This window comes from Taudactylus pleione, unplaced genomic scaffold (genome assembly GCF_031769625.1).
Source record: "Taudactylus pleione unplaced genomic scaffold, aTauple2 ptg000155l, whole genome shotgun sequence".
Classification (NCBI taxonomy): domain Eukaryota; kingdom Metazoa; phylum Chordata; class Amphibia; order Anura; family Myobatrachidae; genus Taudactylus; species Taudactylus pleione.
In genome coordinates, this window is record NW_028284557.1 from 5969040 (window position 1) to 5993957 (window position 24918).

General features: G+C 44.7%; 1 protein-coding gene across 1 annotated transcript in view; it reads left to right on the forward strand.

The window, feature by feature from the left end:
• The first annotated feature begins 13122 nt into the window (after positions 1-13122).
• GRB7 (growth factor receptor bound protein 7) overlaps positions 13123-24918 on the forward strand; it is a 119754-nt gene continuing 107958 nt past the window's right edge. The window contains exons 1-2 of the mRNA XM_088474722.1: positions 13123-13391; positions 19993-20071. Coding sequence (XP_088330848.1) covers positions 13221-13391; positions 19993-20071 — 250 coding nt within the window. The 5' untranslated portion in view covers positions 13123-13220. The remainder of the gene's footprint in view (positions 13392-19992; positions 20072-24918) is intronic.

A 24918-nucleotide genomic window follows, 5' to 3' on the forward strand; every position in this document is an offset into this window, starting at 1 on the left:
CCTAATATATATATATATGAATGTATGCATTTGCACACATATATTATACATATATTTAGGTAGCAGCTTGTCAGGGGAACAGGTGAAGAGAGGGGGGAGTGATGAGAATCACTGCATTGGCAGGCACATAGACGTGGGTGACCAAGGTGCCCCCATAGTGCCAATCCTGGTGGGCACCTAAACTTGGATCACCAGAGTGCCCTGGATGACCACTACATCTGAGATAGAGCTGGTAGGGGCAGCCGTGGTGTACAGGGCCAGCTGTACTGGAGCCAGGTGATAGAGAGACAGGGAACATGATGTAGCCTGCCCATGAGCCTCCTCCCGCTCTGCCACTGCTGCTGCCAAGGGTCCCAGGGTGACAGGGGCAGCTCTGCCATCGATGACGGGTAGCCCAGGAGTATGGACTGCCCCTGATCTTCTTAGCACTCCGCCGCTGCTGCCAGGTGTCCCAGGGTGTCGGGCAGCCCGGCAGTGATGGAATGCCCCTCATCCTGTGCCCGCTCCACCGCCAATGACAGGGGCAGCACTGCAGTATGGACCCTCTGTCAGCGCCGCTGCTGTAAGGGATTCTGGGGTGACAGGAGCATAGCCTGCTCCTGTGATGTAGGCGAGTATGGTGACAGAAGTAGGCGGACAGTGTCTGCCTACTTATCGTTCAGTTGGGGGGAAGTTCCCCCTACACTAGAACGATAGTTGGTGAAAATCAAACGTGTGATTTTCACCAACTAGTTGGAACGACCCTTTTTCAGCGTGTGGGAGCAAACGGCTGACTATCGTTTGCTCCCACACACTAGATGACTATCATTCCAACCAGCGAACTAGCTGGCTGGTTGGAAAGATATTGTTCTAGTGTGTGGCCTGCTAAATTGTCGTATTTGTTTAATAAATGCAGTTAAATAATTGCCTAATTCAGGAAAATATTACAAACACATACATTTATCATTTATACAGTTAAAACAATTACGGTAATATACACACATTATATATATATATATATATATATATATATATTTTGTATTTTTATATATATATATATATGTATACACATACACATTATAAACATTTTTGTAACTGTATAAAACAAAGGTTGCAAGGGAGAGGTGTGGGGGCAATATATGGCAATAATACAGGGTATCATACACTATATGGGCTCTCAGGACGTATGGGGCCCATTTATCATTGATCCCTTTTGCAAAGCAATCAGGGCATGCCAGTAACGTCCCTGCGATGCCTCCGGAGAGCGGCCGGCCACTACAGTCTCGTGGACTGCACATGCACATCCGCCATAGCCGAGGAGGGTTATGGCGAATCCCTCCGTCGGGTAATAGTGTGCGGTGCAGCCCATAGGCTACAGTGGCTAATGCAGTCTTCAGACGGCGGTTAGCTGCGGGGGCCAATATCTGGAATGCATCGCTTTCCGGATATTGGTAAATTTGGCAGCATCGCATTCCCCATAGAAACCTATGGGGGAGGTGGCTGTCAGCGGTAATGGAGGGATCACAGCAGGTATCCCCTCCTTAATACATCCGGGGGATACTTAGTATTTGAGGTGAACCCCCGAAAACTGGTATTTTCAGGGATTTTACCTCAAATACATTTTGATAAATGGGCCCCTAGCTTGATTCAGAGATGAACGGTAATGCAAACGCAACTGGATACTCTCGCAGATTGCAGTTACTAAAATCTACTAATGCCTTCCAAAGCATACACCAGCATAGGGACGTCCACTGATGCCTTCTCATATCCGTACAACGCGCAACAGTGTAAACATCGGTACCATTGATGCACATCAGGCAGTTACGCAGCATGTCAGTCATGTCTGACCAGCCGCTAACACTACAGCTTTCCTGACACACAGAGAGCTCTTATGCTGCACATGAGAGCGCAATTATTAATTTATGCACACGCACAAAACAGCGTTTAAATAGTTAGTGTTCCCGATAGGCTGTTTTGGCGGGGCGCGGCGCCCTGCCCTCCTCCTGGAGGGCAAAAAGCGCCCTGCCCTCACAGACTGCGGGTGCCGTCTTCACCCGCGGGTGGGGAAATGTGAGGTGACCCAGTCACTGCCAGTGCATGCGCATGCACCCGGCATCTATTCTCCCTGTCAGCAGCGCTTGGGGGCTGCCCGGCGTGTCCGTAAGTGCTGGGCACGCCCCCAAGAGTGACGAAAAGGGTGACGCATCTTATAGACATGCTCCAATCTCAATGGCCACGCCCCCTTTTCGGGGGCGCACGCGCAAGTGCCTTCTCTAGCTCCGGCGCCCTGCCTGCGCTGGAGCTAGAGTGAACACTAAATAGTCACACACGCCTCAGTTTTTCTAACCACCCCCCCACCCGTGTCCATCCCCAAATGCTGACTACGTCACTTTGTACGTGGGCCCTCTGTGCATACGCAATAGCGATGCAATAGCTGCGCATGCACAGGGCTACATTCGCACATGCACAATAGCAAACAATTGTCGAATCTGCGTAAAAATCGCCATTATGTCCATCTCTGAATCAGAGCCACAGGGTAACAGGAGAGAGGGTGTCATGTGTGCCCAGGTGATGTTAGGAGGTGTCAGGTACTATATGGGCACACAGGGTGATAGGGGAGAGGAGTCAGGTACTACTGTATATGGGCACACAGCATCATAGGGGTCAGGTACTATATGGGTGCGCACCTTGTCAGGAGATGGGAGTCAGAGCCAGGCATTACACGGGCCCACAGATTGACAGGCAGTACAGTGGGGTCACATTGGGTAATCAGCACATTCCCCATCTCTGTCCCCAGCTTCCCCCTCACTCACTCCCTGGAAAATTGTTTAAACTATAAAAAAAAATATTAATTCTATAAATATAAAATATTTAAATATAAACAGGCTATCCCTGGGATTGAACCCTGGACCCTTGCATCAAGTTGCCTGCACTGTAACCACTAGCCTACCAGACCATCTGGTGTCTGAAAAATTATTAAGGCTCAGCCATTACCTGTAACTGGTGCCATCAGGAGAGGAGGTAAATGAGGGGGATGGGGCACATAGATAGGCCGGTAGTTGTTTGCCACTTGTGTGAGGGGGGAGGACAAGTGAGATCGCCGGGGGGGGAGGGTGTAGCACCCGTGGGGGGGACATCTCTGATCGCGGGGGGGGGGAACGACATTGAGCACAGCCTGCCGGGGACAACACTACACAATATCGCTCAGGGAGCATATCGTGTAGTGTGTACCCACCATTAGGGTTAGGCTAGGGGAAGGGGGGGGTTAGGCACCACCAGGGGGAGGTTAGGGCTAGGCACCCCCCTGGAGGGTTAGGTTTAGGGTGCGAGGAGGGGGGATAGGTTTAGGCACCCCTGGGGGGAGGTTAGGGTTAGGCACTAGGGGGGGAGGTTATTATTATTATTATTATTATCAGTTATTTATATAGCACACACATATTCTGCAGCGCTTTACAGAGAATATCTTACCATTCACATCAGTCCCTGTCCCAGTGGAGCTTACAATCTATATTTCCTACCACATGCTCACAAACATACACACTATCGTCAATTTTTGTGAGGAGCCAATTACCTACCAATATATTTTTGGAGTGTGGGAGGAAACCGGAGTACCCGGAGGAAACCCACACAAGCACAGGGAGAATAGGGTTAGCCACCCCTAAAGGAGGGATAGGGGGGGTGAGGGGAGGGTTGGGATACTTACCACCGGGCGTCGGGATCTCCTACTGTCGGCCGTCCACTGTCGGGATTTGAACCGACGGCTGTTGAGCCGTCGGTATTTCAATCCCATTCCCCTAGGGGTATATTTACTGAAGTGCAGATTTTTAGAAGTGGAGATGTGCCCATAGCTACCAATCAGATTCTACTTAACATTTATCTAGCACCTTCTAGAGAAGATAATAGCTAGAATCAGTTTGGTTGCTATGGGCAACATCTTCACTTCTAAAAACCTGCACTTTAGTAAATATACCTCTTAGTGTTGGTCACACTATAACAAGGTAACTTACAGTTTATGGTCTATTTGTCATAGTAGGAAGTCCTTAATATATTTTTCAAATTAATTTATATTTTCAGATTTTTCATGTTCTCGCTCACATTATTGATTCATCTATTATAATACCAATAATTACCATATGTTGGGTGCCGCTGTTGATCTCTTATGGATTTCACATCGACATACCTCCGAGTTTCACTGATGCTCTGCATAACAGCAGGTAATTAGATGCAGTACGCATTTGCAGTGAGGGCCTGGATCCCAGGGAGTGCTAGACACACCCCCAGAGTGACAAATTGTGTTGTGGGGCCACACCCTGTCTCACAAGGGCACACCCCTTTTAGAGGACATGCGCAGGAGGTGACAATGTTGGGAGGCATGAATCACACAAAGAACAAATTGTATTTGCATACACTTGCAGTGCACTGGGGATTGGATAACATTTAATAAAATACTCTTTATTACAATGAAAATACAATTTGATTAAATCAGACATACTCTATGAGATCCTCTAAGTTAAGCAAAATAATTAAAGATTTATATTAGGGATGTGCAGGCTCGGATAGGTTCGAGTTTGCACGCCGAGTTCGGATTTTTCCCTCCAAAAAAACGGAACTCAGAAAGAGGCTAAACGTCATCTTGCATGGACAAACATCATCATTCCTGGACTAAAGGGCTGGCTCTAGGGGTGTTCGACCTGTGCTGTCGCACAGGGGCGCCACCCATAGAGGGCGCATCCCTCCCCAACATCCCGATTTCAGTGGGACAGTATTGTTCCACCTGTAGGCCGAAGTGGTCCGCGGGTTGTCATACCAGGAGGTTGGGGACCCCTACCCCCGCAGCTGTGCCCCCGGAGTGTGAATGGATGCTGCGCGCATGCGTGCAGCATCCATTCACTGACGGGAGAGGGCTGGAGAAGCCCAGCCATTGACGTTATTTGGAGGCGTGCCATGTGGGCACGCCTTTAAATTACGTCACTTAGGGGGCGTGGCCTATTGTAATTAGGTCACACACCCAATTGTGCAGCTTACCGGGCCGGCACAGGGTGCATCGCACACCCTGCATCAATTATAGATAAGCGATTGGCTGATGCAAAAGTCATATACATAATAATTTGAACAGCATTTGTATGCAAGGTGTCTTTGTTACCTTATTGGTAAATTGTGACAAAAGCACCCCTGGGCTTGCGGCAGCGAAACCCTACCGCAGGGTCTCGTCGCAAGCCCGATGGTCGCGATGGTCTTGATCATTGCGACCATCATTTTGGCCGCTCGCTATAGCTGTGGGTGGTCACCCACAGCTATGCGAGCGACCAGGAGGAGGAGGGACGGCCCTGATTCAGGGCGAGCGCTCTGTCAGAGTGTCCGGCTCTGAATCAGGGCCTCTGTTATTATAGAGATCTTTGATCATTATGTTAAATACTTCCATACTCACAGCTGTGCAAAGTATACACAGTGGATCCAACTAATTTCACCATAGGTAAAACACTGTTGTATAGTGTGTAAAGCCCTTATTCTCTATAAACTGCACAGTCTTGCTTCTTTTGTTTGATAGTTATTATAACTTCCATATAAATGCCCAGCATTCACAGTATGGAGGCCCCTAACTTCATCCTTGTCCTGGGCCCCATGTAGTCAAAATCTATTACTTTTAGGGTTAAATTTACTAAGCAGTGGGCTGGCTGTGATTTTATACTTTTCATTGAGCCAGTTAATAATAGCCATATAATTTAGGAATATTACTGGTTGTTTGTAGACCCTGGTTATTATTATTTTTCTTTTTGTGGAGCCATTCACATTATGCATTGCTATAGATTATACATATAATCAGTCCCTGCCTCATTACAACCTACATTCTAAATAGCCTACAACGAGCACATACACATCAGTTGGTTTTTAGGCCGTGGAAGAAAAGCAGAGCACTCAGGGGAAGCCCACACATGGGGTTAACAATAGCATACAAAATCCATACATATTGGCTCTGGAAAGAATTGAATCCCAGACCCCACCGCTATGAGGCAGCAATGTTGTTAACCACTGTGTCACCATGTACAAGAGAAGGAAGTCCAAAGATTATGTGCCAGCACCACCTGGCAGAGAGAGTGTACCTGGAGTTAACCAGCTTTGAGCCTTGCACCAAGTCAGTTCTCACTGGCAGAGGCACAGCTAGGGGAGTTTTGGGGGCATGGGTCCTGACGCCCAGGTGACTGAGAAGAGGAGGCGCCAGCAGGGAAGCTGGAGCTGCAATCCAACTGCTGGAGCCATGTAGGATGGATGAGAATTCTGTGCATTTAGGTATCCCCTGTCTGGAGCCATGTGCTGCAGCAATAGGCTGCATGGCCCCTTTCTCCCTTCTGTTAGGTGCTCTACCTCACTCACAGTCTCAGCGGGACCAGCATAGCTGCTACTTCATGAATGTTGATGCAAGAAGAGAAATACATGTTATCACTAGCAGTTAATTATACGGAGGAATGGGTATAGCATAAATCCAGGAGACTGCTGAATCTCAGGTGGCTCTCCCGGACACCTGGAAATGTGGGAATGTCTTCCAGAGGTCCTTTACTGCGGCACCCACTTTCTAAATGAAGTGGGTGGCTTTAACAGCTTGTTGATGTGCTGGATTGTATTTTAAAGGGGGCGACATTTACATGGAGCCCCACTAAGCTTTGCCACATCCCCTACAACGCTGACCTGGCTGCCCTCTCTCAGAGGGGGCAGTCTAAAGTCAGCAGGTATAGTTTACAGTAGGTATAAGTAAGAATATGAGGCAAAGAATTTATGCTTTATTAAGGTTCATTTTTTTTAAATTAGATTGAGGGTGGTCATTAGGGGATTAAAGTACATGAATAGAATTGTTTGATGTTAGGGCTAATTTACAATGGGGATTATGAAAGTAATGGTCATAAAGTTTATTGTATGTCATCACTGTGATGTTCTCTGCATTATATAGTGGCCACCGTGATGTTCTCTCAATTATACAGATGTGTCCATATACATCTTTGCTGCGGTCGTGGTAAAAAGCCCCTATCTGCGCGTCATGTCCCGTGAGTCACTACTAGTGCCGGGCATCTTTTTTTCGACAAAACTGTGTCTAATTCGCAATGCGATTCGACTAGGAGACTGTGCTGATTAATTTGGTATGCGAAACTTGTACAGTATATCTGTGTGCGCCTGAACCTCTGTATACGAAGTTCTACAATGTAGCAGCTGGAGCTTTTTTATTTCCAGGTTCCATTGTGGTTTATATACAGACCCAGGTGCACACAGATATACAAGTGTCACATATCAGCACAGTCTGTTGGTGAGTCCTAGTCGCATCACGTTGCGACTTAGGTACATTTTTGCCAAAAAAACGATGCCCAACGCTAGAAGAGTAGCCCAGAACCTGGTGGCTCACTCACGCCAGGCAAGTCGTGCTGCGTCGCGTATTGAGGCTAGATGTATGAGGACACCTCTGTATGGCGGTCGCTGCGATGTCCTGTGGTAGGGGAGGAAATGTAGTACAAGCGGTGATGCTGCACCAGCAGGAAAATGTGTGCAGCTGCCCAGACACTCCTTTGGCCACTCCATGCAGCATTGCAACAGCGCTACTGACCGTTCCAGACACCCTGCTAGGCAGATGCTGAGACCATGTGGAAGTGACAGTGCTGCCTCCCGAGCCCTGTGCCCTGGGTGAAGGCACCGCTTACACACCCTTCCCTACAGTCCTGTTGATACTTACCTTTGAGTCTTGAGATAGTGGAGCCTGCATGCTCATTTCAAAGTGAAGGCACCCCCAGAACCACAGAATAAATGCAGAAATGCAATTGGTTTTATCTTCACCCTATAAACGGGATGTAGTTACCAGTATTCAGACCAGATGGCATGCCGCTGGTCTGAATACTGACATTGAAAGTCCGACACGGGACTTAAGATAGGCGTCGAAATACCGACGCATATCTTAATCCCAACGCCGGAATCCATAAGGACGCCATCCTTATGCATTTATTCACATCGGTGGCATTTGCAATTGTTTGCACTAGGAGATATACATACACACACACACAGTATATACACACACATACATTACACACACACACACACACAGGCGGATTTCCCGCTAGGCAACCTGAGCAGCCGCCTAGGGCCTGGCAGTATAGTATCAGCAGCACAGGGCAGTGGAATCTAGACACTACCATGAGTAGATTGGGCTCTCACTATTGCGGGCCGGGTGCTGCGATCAGGCAGTGTTCAGTGTTCTGCGGATCTCTGTGACATTAGCCGCTGCAATAAAGTTGTTTTTTTGTATATTGGCACAGCGTGCGTGACGTCATGACGTGCACCATGCAGAGAGTCAGACTGCCGTAGAGCCACTGAAGAAGATGTAGTGTCTGGATTCCCTTCGGAGAGGACAAGAAGAGTATCAGGGAGGGAGAGAGGAGACCCTGAGAATGGTAAGTGTGGCTGCTGCATGGTGTGCTGCTGGGCTCATACGGAGGTGTGTGTGCCTCCTGAAGGAGTCTCTGCCCTCTGACACACACAGGAAGCTCCCCAGATGCCAGGCAATGTCAAAGATATAAAGGGGGCAAGCTGGTCTGAAGGACTTCTTATGTCACAACCATGTGACCCACGACGGCAGGGGAGGGGTAAGGTCAGTGGGCTACTAGTTTTACTATCCACCTGTTAACTCTGTCCTGTCCACTGTGTTCTGTCCTGGCCCTGTCTACCCCGTCCTTTCCATGTCCCCTCTCTTCTGGTTCTGTCAATGCTCTCCTGGACCTGTCACCTGTATACTGCCCACTGTCTTGTCCCTGTCACCTCTGTCCTGGTCCTAATCACCTCTGTCTTGGCCCTGTTACCTCTGTCCTGTACCTGCACCCCTCTCTCCTGTCTCTCTGTTCTGTCCTAGCCCTGTCACCTCTTTCATGTCCCTGTTACCTCTGTCCTGTACCTGTCCCTCTGTTCTATCCTGAGCCTGTGTCCACTGCCCCCACTGTCCTGGTCCTATCACCTCTGTCCCTGTCACCTCTGTTCTGGTCCTATCGCCTCTGTTCTGGCCCTGTCACCTCTTTCATGTCCCTGTTACCTCTGTCCTGTACTTGCACCCCTCTCTCCTGTCCCTCTGTTCTATCCTGAGCCTGTGTCCCCTGCCCCCACTGTCCTGGTCGTGTCACCTCTGTCCCTGTCACCACTGTCCTGTTACCTCTTTACTGCCCTGTCCTCTCTGTTGCATTCTATTGCATCATATTGGCTCCTCCTCCCCATTGACCCGCGAATCGCGGCATTTTGCCGCTAGAAGGCGGGTCTTAATAACATGGTGGTGCTTGCTCGCCCCTCTGTCAGGGGAGGTTTCTGGGTGCTCAGAACCCCCCCCCCTGAGTGCGCTACTGATAGTGGCCCATGCCTGAATACACAAGGGGCAAGGGCAGCGTTTTTCAGCCAATGTGCTGCGGCACACTAGTGTGCTGTGAGTGGTTGTCAAGTGTGCCGCCGCGGCGGTCAGCTCAGCGCACTTGTACTGTAGTGTGTTTTAGTCCTGAGGAGGCCAATGCAGTGAGTTTTATTCCTGTGGAGTCCAATGTAGGGCGTTTTATTCCTGTGGGAGCCAATGTGTATGTTTTTTCATTGATCACACACGCCACATCGCCAGATAGTGTGCCTTGACAATTTGAAAATCTTGTGTAGTGTGCCTCGAGTTGAAAAAGGTTGAAAATCACTGGGCTAGGGAGATTCAGGCCCCTAAGACTAACGGCATATGCAACAATCATCTGCTTTGTGAAAGCTACTGACAGCTAGCTTAGAACAAAATATTCATTTGTCAAGATGTTACTTGATAGGTGCAGAAATAAGAGACTATAAATGCAGAGTTGCCCTGGGATATATGGAAAACGACACATAAATGTACAGTGTACAGTGAACCAGCCACATGTGATCACAGTATAAAACAATGCCTTTCTGTTTGACATCAACACTTATGTTTCTCCATACAGGTATAAATATAATCTACAGACGTGTTGTGTTTATCACCACCAGAAGGATAATTTACATCCTTTGACAGGTTTACAATTGTTCTTATCATTTCCTCAAAGTCCTTTCACTGAAAGAAAGTATCAGATGCCTGTATTCTCCTGTGACACCTGCAGAGTAATGGCTCACACGTACACATGTAAGTGTGCAATATAACAAAACCTCCATTAATTCTAATCCCAATTCACAGGCAGCTGTGCAAACAAAGTGGATCGTTTTACCTGGCGGTTGGACACAATTACATTTCATTTTGCTCTTTTGTTGCTTGCATGCTGTATTGTTACACTGGTAGGAAATGAAAGAGGCTGTAGACCGGTGGTTTACAGAAATTATAGGGCTGAATGTAAAGCTTTGTGGAGAACAAATATTATTTTGATTCTAATTGCCCCTTTCTTTCCAAAACAGTTTAAATGAATTTATTACAATAACGTATATCCACTGTAGACTGATTACAATTTTCCCTTTTATTGAGATGTGCTTTCCTTTATTCAACAAACTTGCAGGACACTATGGGGTAAATTTACTAAGGTGAGAGTTTTTAGAAGTGGAGATGTTGCCCATAGCAACCAATCAGATTCTAGCTATTATCTAGGTACTAGTTAAGTAGAATATGATTGGTTGCTATGGGCAACATTTCCACTTTTAAAAACTCTCACTTTAGTAAATTTACCCGTATGAGACTGATTCTATTACACATATGGTACTGTCGTATAAGCACATAAAATATGTCTCATAACCCATAGAGGTGTGAGAAGAAATGATTGTAGATTTTCTTACACTAAAGGGGCATATGTATCAAAGCTTGACGTGAGATAAAATTGTGAGATATATATCACCAACCAATCAGCTCCAAACTATCATTTCTTAAACACAGCCTGCAAAATGTAAATTAGAAGCTGATTGGTTGGTGATATATATATCTCACAATTTTATCTCACATCAAGCTTTGATATGTATGCCCCTAATGCTGTTATTTGCACAGGGCATATTTCGTGATGCTCCACTAATTCCTTACACTTAATTAAATCAGCCTAGAAAACCACCGGTAACAGGTGGGCCCATGCTTATACAATTGTCTGGCTGTCACTCTGCTGCTATTGTATGAACAAGAGAAGTGGCCTGTTTTATTTACTAGAAAACAGGTTGGAGGTCAGTTTTATATCTTAGCAACTAGATTGTAATTATGCTGTGTATTCACCACCACCGCCACCAGAATGTCTATGCTTCATACAGTTACTAACTAAGTTGAGGTAATGAGCGGTTAAAAGACCATGGGCCAAATGTAATAGGGTGAGAGTTTAGAAAACGTGAGAGTTTAGCAGTAAATTCACACTTTATAAACTCAGACAATGTAATAGTTCCAAGAACATGCAAACTTGCATGTTTTTAGACAAAGAAACTCTCACGATTTGAATGCTCATCCAGATATTTTCCCATTTTGAAGATAAAACTCAACCAATGTGACAGTTTACTGTTAAACTCTCACATTTTCTAAACTCCCACCCGGTATGTAGTCGGGAAGCCAACGGTCGAAATGCCAGCCGGCGGCTTCCCGACTGTGAAATCCCGGCATGGGACTAATGATAGGCATCTAAATACCAGCGCCTATCATTGGCCCCACGCCGAAATCCCGACGCCCGGCATACCGAACTTGGCTAAGCTGGGGGTCAGGACCTGTTAGCCGCGGAGGGAGGGGTTAGGTTTAGGGACTCCCGGGGGGACTTAGGGTCAGGCAATCCCCCAGGAGGGTTAGGATTAAGCTAGGGGAAGGGGGGGGTTAGGGTCAGGCACCCCCGGGTGAAGGTTAGCGTTATGCACACCCCCGGGAGGGTTAGCTTTAGGGAGGAGGGAGGGGGGTTAGATTTAGGCACCCCTGGAGGGAGGTTAGGCACTAGGGAGGGAGGGGAGGGTTAGGATACTTACCAGGTGCCGTCAGGATCTTCATCTGCTGGACTTCTGGCGTCTGTATTTCATCCACCGAGCTTAGGTCCGGCGGTATGTCATACCAATTGCCTGTCACCCTATCACATTTGGCCCCATGTCTGAGGAAGGAACAGGATATTTTAGGTAATAATATCAAGAAGTTTAAGTTCCCATCTGACTGATCTGTGTAAAAATAATTATTGACAGCTGCAAGTCAAGCAACAATTTTTTTGCTGTTGCACAATCTATATAAGATCCAGGTAGCTCCATCGGCCATACACAAATGGTGAGACTCTGCGTCCTTGTGCTGCTTGCAAACCTATATGAGCTTTAGGCTGCTAGACAATCTTTCTGCACCTGGAGTGGGACTTGCACTAATGTTAGTTGCTTGATGTTTCTGTGTCACTTAATTATTTCTATATTATTAAAATTCTCCACAGCAATTTATATATGCTTTACTACTAAGAGGTTAAAATAAACCCCACTTGCTTTCTGTCTCTGTGAGCTAAGGTGCCTACCACAAGTTGGTATCTAGTTAGTTTTTTTCCCCTAGTTCCCAATAAGGGGTCTGGTTAGGCCAGGTTACTATTGAGACACAACAGATGGAAAGACAGGTGACATTGGGCCTTGGGACATTCTTTTTCCTTAGTTATTATCATCATAATAGTTTATTCATGTAAAATAGCCTTTCCGAGTAAGCTTTCTCTTTAATAATATTATTAGATAAGACATATCTGAATTGTCTGAAGATAATGACATAAATTGCTGGCAAAATTATCTCTTGCACAGCACTTTGTACTATAACTGCAGGTTCACAGCTAAATTAGCATAATGCACTGCAAGCCTATCTAGCAGAGAAGGGGTTAATAGTAGGAAAACCTAGGGAGGAGAAAGTCCTGTTTCCAAAAGCTTGCAGTCTAATCTGAATTCTGCACTTGAATTTAGGGCCAAAATTCTGTGAAGGACGACTAAGTCTCCATGTGGAGAGCAGAATATTTTGGACTGCCCTGGACTCTGTCTGCTATCACTATGTGTGTGATTTGTGTCAACAACTGAGACTCCTTGTCACTGCAAAGTCCTACGTGTATGCAGGCAGGACAGTGGGAGTTAGGAAGCTGTCTGAATTCTGGGTACAGCACCTGGGCACCTATGTTTTGGTGATGCTTGGATACAGTGTCTGGAACGTCTAGGACTACTGACACAGCAACTTATTGCTCCTGTAGTCACGAGTTGACAAAGGCATGAAAAGCGAACATACACAAGCTTAATCTTTTTTTAATTTATTTGGCTGGGAGAGTCAGAGTGCTGCAGAGTACCCCATGTTTTTGGGCAAGGAGAGGAGGACTTCTCACCCAGCTGGGTGGCAGAGGAACAGTAGGTTTTGTTGGAGGAATGTCCTGGAACAATTATTGTGTTGTTTTCAGGGAAGAAAAGGCAAACAAAGAACCCCAAACCAGAGGAGAGTGTGTGAGCTGCTCATTGAGAATAAGGTAAGAAATAAAATACATAAACAGCTGGGCTGTGACCATGGGGAAGGTTTGCTTGTTTGTTAAAGTTCATAAAACACCCCACTTCTTCTGCAATGTATTGCGTGCAGCAGCCATATTGTCACAGTGTAAACAAGTTATGTGGCAATGTGCAACTTGGCACTAAGCTAGCAATCTAATCTGAAAATGACAGTTCATCTTAACGCTCTTTAATGTAAAGTCATTTGTTGCACCTCTGATAGTGAAGGCACATCAACTTTTGCAAAAATGGTATAATGGATAGCCAGCCTGTTAATAGCTTCCCTGCACTCTTCATTACCTCTGGCATTCAAGTCAGCTCTTCCGTTCTATATTGCATTTCAACTAATTATCGTCCTGCGTCTAGCCTGTATTTAGGCATAGATTTGTCTGTATGAAAACCATGCCTGGCCACCTATAATGTACAGCTATGAGGTCATATATAAATGAGATTTATTAAAACAAATGAAATTAAATGAATAAATAAATGGAAAAACGGTTATATACCCTATGACTTGCTGAACAAATGCAGTAATATAATTACTAAGATGCAACAATCCATAACTTCTGCAAATCCAAACTTCATTTTGTGTGGCACAGTCCTTTACAGCTGTCACTGACCTAAACCAATTTAGCATATACAGGTTGAGTCTCCCATATCCAAAATGCTTGGGACCAGGGGTATTTTGGATATCGGAATATTCCTTATTTTGGAATATTTGCATAAAATTATGAAATATCTTGGGAATGGGACCCAAATCTAAACACAGAATGCATTTATGTTTTATATACACCTTATACACACAGCCTGCAGGTCATTTTATACAATATGTTTAATAATTTTGTGCATCAAAAAAAGTTTATGTACATACATGAAATTCATTTATGTTTCATATACACCTTATACACACAGCCTGAAGGTTATTTTATACTATATTTTTAATAATTTGTGTTTTAAACAAAGTTTGTGTACATTGAACCATCAGAAAGCAAAGGTTTCACTATGTCAGTCATGCTAAAAATATTCCGTATTTCGGAATTTTGGATATGGGAGACTCAACCTGTACTGCATCCAATCACGTAATAAAAGGCACAAAGCAGTTAGAAATATTATCAGTTTCAGTTCTGATCAATTCAGTACGTTTATTCAAATATGTGAATCTAAACAATAATTGTCTGTAATGGAGAAATACATAGTAGACAGAGCTTCTAAATTTTAAGTCAAAGAACTTGAATGTTTCAGAGGGGAACCACTATTCCCAAAATAATCACATCAAAAGTAGGGGTGAGCGGGTTCGGTTCTACTCGGTTCCGTTCGGTTTTAAAAACCGAATCTTATTGGCTACCCAAAACTTGTGACAGCTGATAGCCAATAAGATTCGGTTTTTAAATCCGAACAGAACAGAGTAGAACCGAACCCGCTCACCCCTAATCAAAAGTAACTAAAGGTCCACGCTTTAAAGAACAAAGATCATATAGAGCACACAATGAAAAGAACAATAAGTAATTTTATGAGCCATTCACAGCTCTGCTGTACCTGCTGGGTGACTTACACATGCCTAGCTTACTCTTCAGAACAAATGATATTTTCAACATTCCAGATGGTTTCAACATTCCAGATGGTTAAAAAGGGACTTAAAAGATTTGTTATTAAAAAAGGGAAAACTTTTTTTTGTGTTTACAGGAACATCAACCACTAAAGCACATACTAAAATACATAGATAATGATATTTACATCTTAAAACCAAAGAAAGAATTCTGGCAGCCAGTACTTAGTACTTAGTTAAGCTATTCTGATCGAGGAATCTGTAAAGGAACGGGGATGTGGATTTAAAAAAAGCAAAGTTGGCAGTATGTTCTCCCCGTGTTTGCGTGTTTTTTTCTGCGGGTGCTCCAGTTTCCTATTACACTCCTAAAACAGGTTAATTGGCTTCTCACAATTTTCCTTTTCCTAGTGTGAATGTGCGTCCATGTGATAGGGAACATAGAATGTAAGCTCCACTGGGGCTGCTGCTGATGTGAATGGCTGAAATATTCTCTGTAAAGTGCTTCGGAATTTCTGTCCGCTATATAAATAACTTAATAAATAAATACTAAATCTATTGCTTTGTCTTTTATTTTGTCTCAAAATGTATGGCAGTGTGGATAAATCCTGTAGTAATATCCTTTAAAGTCGCACTACCACCTATGGAGGAGGCAGAGCTGTAATGCAGCAGCTGGTTTTCCTGGGCTTCATGGTTGGTCTCACAGTCCCGGCTGTGTGATGTTTTGGAAGGCATGTGAGGGAAAGGACCAATGAAAGCTGTAACGATAGACATTGCAGCTTCTCATTTGCCCTCCTGTTTACGAATGTAGTGAGCAAAAAATATTCACCACTCTAGGTGGTACTGCAGCTTTAAAGAATGCAGTTTTTAGTGAGCTTTTAAGAGAGCTGTATCTACAAAGCTCAAGCACCATCAGGACTAGAGTGCCATTGTGCCAACCTGTCACCTATATGTTATAGAGCACTGTGTATTGGTATAACCCTATTTGAGAGCTTTGGCCAAAGTACACTATTTGTTTGAACTAATCTTTTCCTGATTAAACTGAAGTTATATTGGACATTTTACAGTCTAAATCACCTGTTTGTGTTTGTATAACCAAAATATAGCACAAATAGTCCTCTGTTATTCCCTCTTTTGTTTATTACCAACTGCTCTCCAAGAACACACAATGCATTAGGCAGAGCTTCCCAAACTGTCATTACAATCCAGGTTTTAAGGATATCCAGGCTTGAGCACAGGTGAGTTAAATAGTTCCTCACTCAATTTGATTTACACATTTAGGGCAAAATTTACTAAGCGGCGGGTACTAAACCCGGTTTAGTGGCCGTTTGACAGCGATTTTTAATCCCCGGGGTTTGGTGGCGGTTTTGCAGCGGTTTCTAAATGACAGCCCTGTTCTATTCTATACTAAAATGTGTTTTGACGGCGGTTTTGCAAGGTTTTGGCTTTAGTAAACCTGTGGATAGCAAAACTGTCGCCAAACCCCCGGGGTTTAGAACCCACCGCTTAGTAAATTTTGCCCTTAGACTAAAGCATGGATAACCGTAACACCTGGACTGCAATGAGGGAGTTTTAAAAGCTCTGCATCAGGGTATAGAGCGGGAGTGGGCAATTACTGTGGGGGGGGGGAATACCGCTTTTAATAATACCTACCATTACAATTGTATTGATATGTTTTTGAAAAGGGGGGGGGGGGTGCCTACCAAGGAGAACAGTTTGAGAGGTATGGGAGACAAAAGAACAAAAACAAATAGAATTATTACAATATTCTGAGGGTATAGGCGCATTTTGACAAAGCAGAAAATAAAAATACCAGGCTGATAAAATAAAAAGCTGGGAGATGAGGGCTAACAGAGAAAGCCTGGGACGGGGCCACGCATGTACACAGCAAAAGTCTGTAACCATGAACTAAATGGCTTTGCAGCTGCACTATGCAACTAGGGATGGCCATCGGATGGTCAACCATCGATTGTCACCATCATTGGTACCATTGCTAGTTAATCTCCAATAGTATGAAACCACCAACAGGAACATCATCAATGGTTTCACCCAACAATGGTCATCCCTGCTCCATTATTCAGCAAGCCAATTTGAGGTGGGGGCAGGGAGTATCAGGGGTAGAGCTAGGCTCTGTGTCCCAGCGCCAAGTACCAAGAAAAAACATTGGGGAGCTCTGTACCATTGATGGCTGATAACCATTGGATCTCTGCTATTGATGTCAAAACCATCTACCATCAGTGGTTAGCCATTGAAGATCGATGGCCATCCCTGATGGCAGCATGCAGCGCCCGGCCTATTGAAGACATCTGCCCAGGGCTGGAGAGAGCCGACCCAGGGAGTGGGGCGTGACCTAATCGTGGAAGGCATGGCCACTCCTCCTTAGAAAAAAAACATGCTGGGGAGGGGGGAGCTGTGAGCCCCTCAGCCCAGCGCAAATCCAGGGGGAGGTGCACGATCAGTGCGATTGCTCCCCCACTCCACAGTCAGAGGAGACTGCTGCTGCAGGTAAGAGGGATGGGGGTGCGGCGTTGGACACGGGTCCCCACCGTGCCCCTCCAGCAAACCCGGGCCTGGGTAATTAACACCTGGCGCTCCTGCATCTGCCACTCTGCGCTCATCACGGTCTGCCCCTGTAGGAATCATACAGACTGCAGTGGGACAATAGGAAAAAGGCTGGACGCAATTGCCTGGCATACGACCTGTGGGTAATTTGCCTACAGCTGGTATAGAGAGAGAGACACTACTTCTGTGAGGCAGGAGCATATTTATCATTAGATATTTGCAGCTATAATTGGTGTTTTCGGGGGGATACCAGCAAATATTAAGTATCCACCTGATGTATTATGAAGGTATCGCATCAGATATCTCCAATATGTGATGAGATCCCTCCATTTCCGACAGCAGCCACAACTTCTTAGGTTTCTATGGGGTTTGCGAAGCTGTCAGATTTACCAAGCTCCGGAGTTTGGCCACCGCAGCTAAAGCCATCTGAAGATAGCATTAGCCGTTTTAGCCTATAGGCTACACTTTACAAAATGTAACCAGAAGGAGAGCACCTCCTGAACCCTCCATGAAAATGTCCACTGCACATATGTGGTCAGTAGACCCGATAGAGGAGTGGAGAGACTGCTGATGCAGTCAGTTCACTCCAAGCACATTGCAGGAACAGGCTCCTTTCAAAACCCCTATCCCTGCATGTACTATTTGATAAATGTGGGCGGTATTATCACATACTGCAATGCGATTTGGTGTGCTAATATTGCACCCAGATTGCTTTGACGCTCTGACAGAGCGCTCGCTCTGAATCAGGGCCGTCCCTCTTAGTTTTTAGGGTGACCACCCACAGCTATAGTGAACGGCCAAAAAGATGGTCGTGATGGTCAAGACCATCGTGACCATCGGGCTTGCGACGAGACCCTTGTAGGGTCTCGTTGCTGCAAGCCCTGGAGTGCTTTCGGCTCTATCAGAGCCGAGAGCACTCCCACTGACATCACTTGTGATGTCAGTGGGGCCGACCCCAGACGGTAGGCATTCCCATGGGAACGCCTCCATCTGGGCAGCCACGCCCCCGGCACGCCCACCAAAGGGGGCGTGCTGTCACTCACCATTGACAGCACGCCCCCTTTGTAGCGAGACCCATAACGACGGCTTGGCCGTCGCTATCCGGGTCTCGCGCATGCGCACGACGGAGCCGGCTCCCTCGTGCGCATGCGCACTGGGCCAACATCGACCCGCTTGTGAGCGCTCAGCACTCGCGAGCGGGTCTGAATTAGGCCCTGAGTGTCATTATTGATAAATGGTCACCGCAATGTTTTAGAATGCAGTATACAGACGTCTGCCCATATTGAGGCAAACCAAGGCAGCTGACTCGGGCAATAAGCTTATAGGGGGGCTGGGGAGTTATCAGAAATATGTAAGACATTAATTTCCTTACAGCAAAATTATATATAATCTATCAAAGGTAGATCTGATATCAGGTAAAATGCTTTTGTTTTACAGTTTACACAAGACTAATAGATGTGTTTGTTAGTATCTTTAAGAGGTGATAAATGACAGTTTCAGCTGCTGCCTCGGGTTACACCACAATGTTTGGTGCTTTACTATAAAGATTATAATTATTATTATTCTCTTTTATTTTTAGCGTTTACATATTCTGCAGCACTGTACATCATTTAGGACACAATCTAATTCTATAAAATCACATTAAAATGACCCTAACCAAATGAGCTTACAATCTGAGTAAAATGGGGAATAGTTGTAAGTCATTGGTTAGCAGAATAACAATTGTAGCTGCATGGACTGGTAGGACTGAGAAGAAACAGTGGAACATGGAGACATGAAACATTAACAATTCTTTTTAGAAATTGTATGAAAGCAGGGGCATATTAACTCCCGAGGGGCCCCATGTGCAGCGGGCCCCTACTGGGAGCAGTACCCTCACTCTTCTCAGCCGCACATCTTGCCTTGTGTGCCAGATAGCAAACAAGTCCCTCCTCCTAGGCGGCACCATCTTCCCAGTGATGTTCTGGGAGATGCCACATGCGCACAAGAGAGCAAACGCTCTGGCACAGAGTCTTTGCTTTCACTATGCAGCGCCATCTTCCCAAAGATTTCACTGGGAATATGGTGCCGCAGCGGAGGAGGGACCACCTTGTCGTCACAATGTAAGTATAATCTAGGTGCAGGAAGTGCAGTGCGGAGCCCTCCCAGGGGCCTGTGTGCATTGCACACCCTGCACCCATGATAAATATGCCTCTGTATGAAAGTCACCTGCTTGCAACCATAACTGTCCTTCACCATTCATCTTAACTGAGCCTTCGTCCTCTTCTGGTTCTATAAGATGATCAAAATTGTATAGGAAAGTCCTATAAATATCATACATAGCAGCATTTAATACATTATTGAACATCCAAGAGTAACAAACAGTCCTGAGAATATGTGAAAACAATGTGTGACTGGAGGACCCAATATTCATTTATCAATAATATGGGAATTAATTAGCACCTGAAGCATTAATCAGCATGTACTGCTGTCATTTGCAGGAAAATGGCGGAGGACAGGTGAGCTGTGAGCCAATGGACTGTGATGTGAATGACGTGAATGAAGACAGCTTGGGAGATGGTGAGTACCACATGTCACCTTTACAGGATGTATAGGGGTATTCAATATGGGTGCGATAACATTGTTTTTTGCGTTAATATCGCACTTTTTAACTTTTTTGCGTTAATATCACTGGTTTTAGTTTTACACCGTATTCAATTTCAAAGACTTATCGCAGTTTTGAATAGTCTTTGATAAAAAACGGTGATAACTTTTCACCATTGAATAGGTGTCGAAAAAAAGTGCAGAATTGGGGTTTTGGGGTGCAGGCTTAAAAAAAATACCCTGCACCCCTGAGATTGACATTTAAATAAGAACTGTGTCAAAAAAAGTTTTTTAAAAAAATAGGGACACCCCAAAAAATTAATTTAAAAATTGGGGTGCAAAAAAAAAAATTGGAAAAAATTGTTAAACAATAGGGAAATAGGTTCAGGGCTATTCTGCATGTATGCGGCAGATGTTTTCTAGAATAGTTGCACAAATGCAGAATTTTTAAAAACTGACTTTAGGGACTTAAAAATATGCTAGTACCCATTTTCATGTACCCCAAATTTGATGGGACCACTTAAAAAAACGAAAAAAATAACCTAAGTGCTCTTCTGCATCACTTCTTCAATGTCGGGAAAAAAACACCTGCTGCGGCTATTTAAATCCCCGACTTTCAATTAAAGGCTAAAACGGGGGTACCCATAGTGATCCCCCATGTTTTTACAACTTTAGGGGGGGGTCTTATAATTATTTTAAGGAAAAATTCGTAACGTTACGCAAATCCAACTTCGGAGTTTCCCGTTTTCGGTAATTTTATTTTGAATACGGGGATAAGCGGGAACGCGCACCATACCTTTACGCAGAAAAAAACTCCGATATGAAACGTTAACTTCGCCAGGGAAGTTAACCTTTCATATTGAATACCCCTCGTAGACTTCTCAACTGCACTCTTTGTAATGGACAGTAAAGGTCAGTTATGAATGTAAATAACTACGTTCATGGGGTTGAAAAGGGACATTTAAGGGGCATATCCTGCCTTTATTCAGAAATTTTCCTACACTATTTTTTTTTTTTTTGCCATCCAGGCCTATTTTATATTGGCATGCACATTTATTATACTTGCATACTGTACCTTTATTTTTTTATTATTGCCCAGAGGAGAGATATGGCCGATGTTAGGGCGGTGCCGACTTTTCTCATCATATTGGCCACATCTACTCTTCATGTTCCCAAAAATGGCTGCATCCCAGTCCTGTCCATTTCACTAGGAAGTGGGGGGGATTTGGGGGTCACGTACTCTTCTGGGAGTTCAAGGAACTTCCCGAAGATTCAAGAATCTCCTGGACATTTGGGGAGACATTTATATCTGCACAAATACCAATGTAATTAAAATATTGAAATACACAGTGACTAGTAAAACCGACAGTCCTGCTGTATTCTCACTTTTATGATTAATTTAAAACACAAGTGAGACTTTAAGGAGCAATATTTTAGAACAAAAATGAAAAGCCAAGTTTAATGAAGGGGTTTTACTATTTATTCCACACATACATCAAATTATTATGACCACCAGGCTATTTTATACAGAGTAGCTACTCGGCAGGTAATGCTGACGTAGGATGTCTGAATCTGCATGAGAACAGAAAAGTGAAGGTATGCCCAGGCTAATGAAGTGTATCAGTCATGAAAGAATGGGTAAACTACGCATCTGACTGTCTTTGAGCATGATTGATGGCACACGCAGCAGCGGTGTATTAGCAAAACGGCTGCTCTGGTGAATTGTACGGGGGCGGCCGTTGGTAAAGTGTACACAGAGTGGACCAGACTTGTTCTGTCCCACAGATGAGCAACAGTGCAACAAATGATGGATAACTAATTTAGATGGCATCTCAAAGAACAGTACACCGCACATTACGTGACCACCCACAGCTATAGCGAGCGGCCAAAATGATGGTCGCGTTGGTCAAGACCATCGCGACCATCGGGCTTGCGACGAGACCCTTGCGGTAAGGTCTCGCTGCCGCAAGCCCTGGAGTGCTTTTGGCTCTATCAGAGCCAAAAGCACTCCCACTGACATCACTAGTGATGTCAGTGGGGCCGGCCCCAGACGGTAGGCGTTCCCATGGGAACGCCTCCGTCTGGGCAGCCACACCCCCGGCACGCCCACCAAAGGGGGCATGCTGTGAATCACCATCGACAGTACGCCCCCTTTGGTGCGAGACCCATAACGACGGCTTGGCCGTCGTTATTCGGGTCTCGCGCATGCGTACGACGGAGCCGCCTCCGTCATGCGCATGCGCACTTGGGCAACATCGACCTGCTTGGGAGCGCTCAGCGCTCGCGAGCGGGTCTGAATCAGGCCCACAGTTCAAAAATAGCAAAACTGATTCCAGAGGGGTTCCCTTAAATGCGGCAGGTGTTTTCTTCATTGCAGGAGTAGCGGCAGGTGCATTTTTGCAGAATTTTTAAATATAATTTTAGGGACTTAAAAATATGCTTACCCCCTCTAAATGGTTTACCCTGGGAGGAAGTTGTGCACTCTCAGAGCAATGTTTGTAGGTGTAGCCAGGGATGTCCATCTCCAGGTATTTGACAGTAGAATATTACTAAAGAAAAAGACAGTTAGAACATCTCTTAACAGCAAAACGTCCAACAAATTAAAAACCAAGAATTTGTGAGAACCTGTGTAATTCATGAGTGTCCCAGTTTAAAGGGATAGTATGGTAAGCCTATCTATGATCCATGTCTCAGAACTTTGTTACCCCATGGGAACCAAAAAATAGAGTTTCATATTATATAATAATATGTGAATGGGTTGGGTACGGGATGCTGGTGCTTGGGGTCCCGGTGGTCAGAATCTTGATGCTGGCATCCCGACAGGGTTAGGTTACAGACACCTGCCAGTAAGTATCATAATCCTTCCCAGGGGCAGCGAGAGAAAGGGGGGGGGGATGGGTACTAAATACCTGGGCTCGGGCTTGTTTAAGGGGCCTGGTGGGGGCTTGGGTCGGACGCCATACCCTCTTACCTGTTAACACTTGTCAAACGCTGCTGTGAGCTGGGCTGTAGTGGGAGACTGCTCGCTGCTGCTGCAGTCTCCTCTCCTCTGCCTGTGTGTGTGTGTGTGTGGGGGGGGGGGAGCGATCACACTGACTTAAGTTAGATTCTAGCTTTACATTTTCTAGAGCAGTTTAGAAAATGAAAGCAACTATTTGATTGGTTTGCCATTACTATTATTATTATCATCCTTTTATTTATATGGCGCCTCAAGTGTTCCATACACCTTACATAGTACATAAGCAAATAAGTGAACAAGAAACCAGTGACTTACAGTACAATCCAGGACAAGGTTTATATATATATATTGAAGCATTAGTGATCATAACACTCAAATAAGCAACAGGGTGTAAGTGTTGGGTCCCCTAGTGGGGAGTGAGGAGTAGATGAAGGTATAGGTAAGGAGAAGAACAAGAGCGTAGAGGGCCCTGCTCATGAGCGCTTATATTCTAATGGGGAGGAGCAGCCAAACAGGTGTGACAAAGATGATGCCATAAGTTATACAGTTCAAAGAAGCCCCAATTTCACACAAAGCAACTCTGACATCCATTAATACCAGTGCAGTTTTTTGTGTCATTGTGCAAATACAAAGTGGCATTTTTATGAACACTGCTGCACAGAGGAAGGAAATGTCAACATAAATTCTTGATTTCCTACTTTTTGGTTACATTATGTATATTATAGCATACATATATCATAATATAATATAGGGATCAATTATCCTCATGTTACCTCCAGCAAAATTGTATCCACGTTTAGTTTAGAAAATGTCCAACAGGTGGGAAATACACCTGTGCAACTAATTACAAATGTCTCTAATGCTGGGCATACACTATACAATTATCTGTCAGATATCCGTCCAATCTGACTGGTTGGAATGAAAACCTGGTAATGTTTGGGAGCAAACTACAATTGATTATTTGGTTTTAAACACTGGAAAATAGACAAAAATTTTTGTTCAAATTGGTTAAATATGTTTTATTTAGCCAATTTGGCTGAACGTCCATTATTTTTGTCAGTTTTCCAGTGTTTGTGAACAAATGTTCGATTGTCATATGCTCCCATACATTACCAGATTTTCATTCCAACCAGCCAGATTGGACAGATATCTGACAGATAATTGTGTAATGTATGCCCAGCATTAGTTATAAGAGCTTTGTGTTTCCCATTACTATTCTGCAGGATACCTTGGAACATGCAACACCTAGATGTATTTAATATATCCAGTAGTACAGTCTGTCTAAATACATCCAAGTCCAGCGAAAGATGGAATGGGTTAAAGTTCCTTTGTTCTCTGTCATCCATGACCCACACATCTGTCTTGTTTTTACTGTCACCTGTTCTGGGAGGGGAGGATGAACTTGTCATCTTGTATGGTTATTAATCTGTCCATGAATCACTGGTTAAGCCTTCCCTTCCTTTGCTCAGCTCCTCCTCTCCTGTGCACAACAAAATAACATAACTGTACACAAGTCTCTCTATATACTATATAAATTGTGTGGCGTATTGGGGACATCTGGCAGGAGATGTAGATATGTTAATGGGCTATAAAGGCTATAAAGGGTCAAAAGTATAATGATGTATTTTTTTATATTGATGATTGCACCATTTATAACATTTATGTGTTTACATGCTTTGCAATTTTCAACTTGATTTGCCTATTAAAGTGTGAAATGTTGAAAAGCTCTAATATAAAAATGGATTGAGTTTACTTCATGTAAATGGCCATGATTGAATTGCACAGGTGGTGCTCTGAGTCCACTCAGTTGTGCCATACTCCCAGGGCTAAATTTTATTTACTAAGATGAGAGGTTTTAGAAATG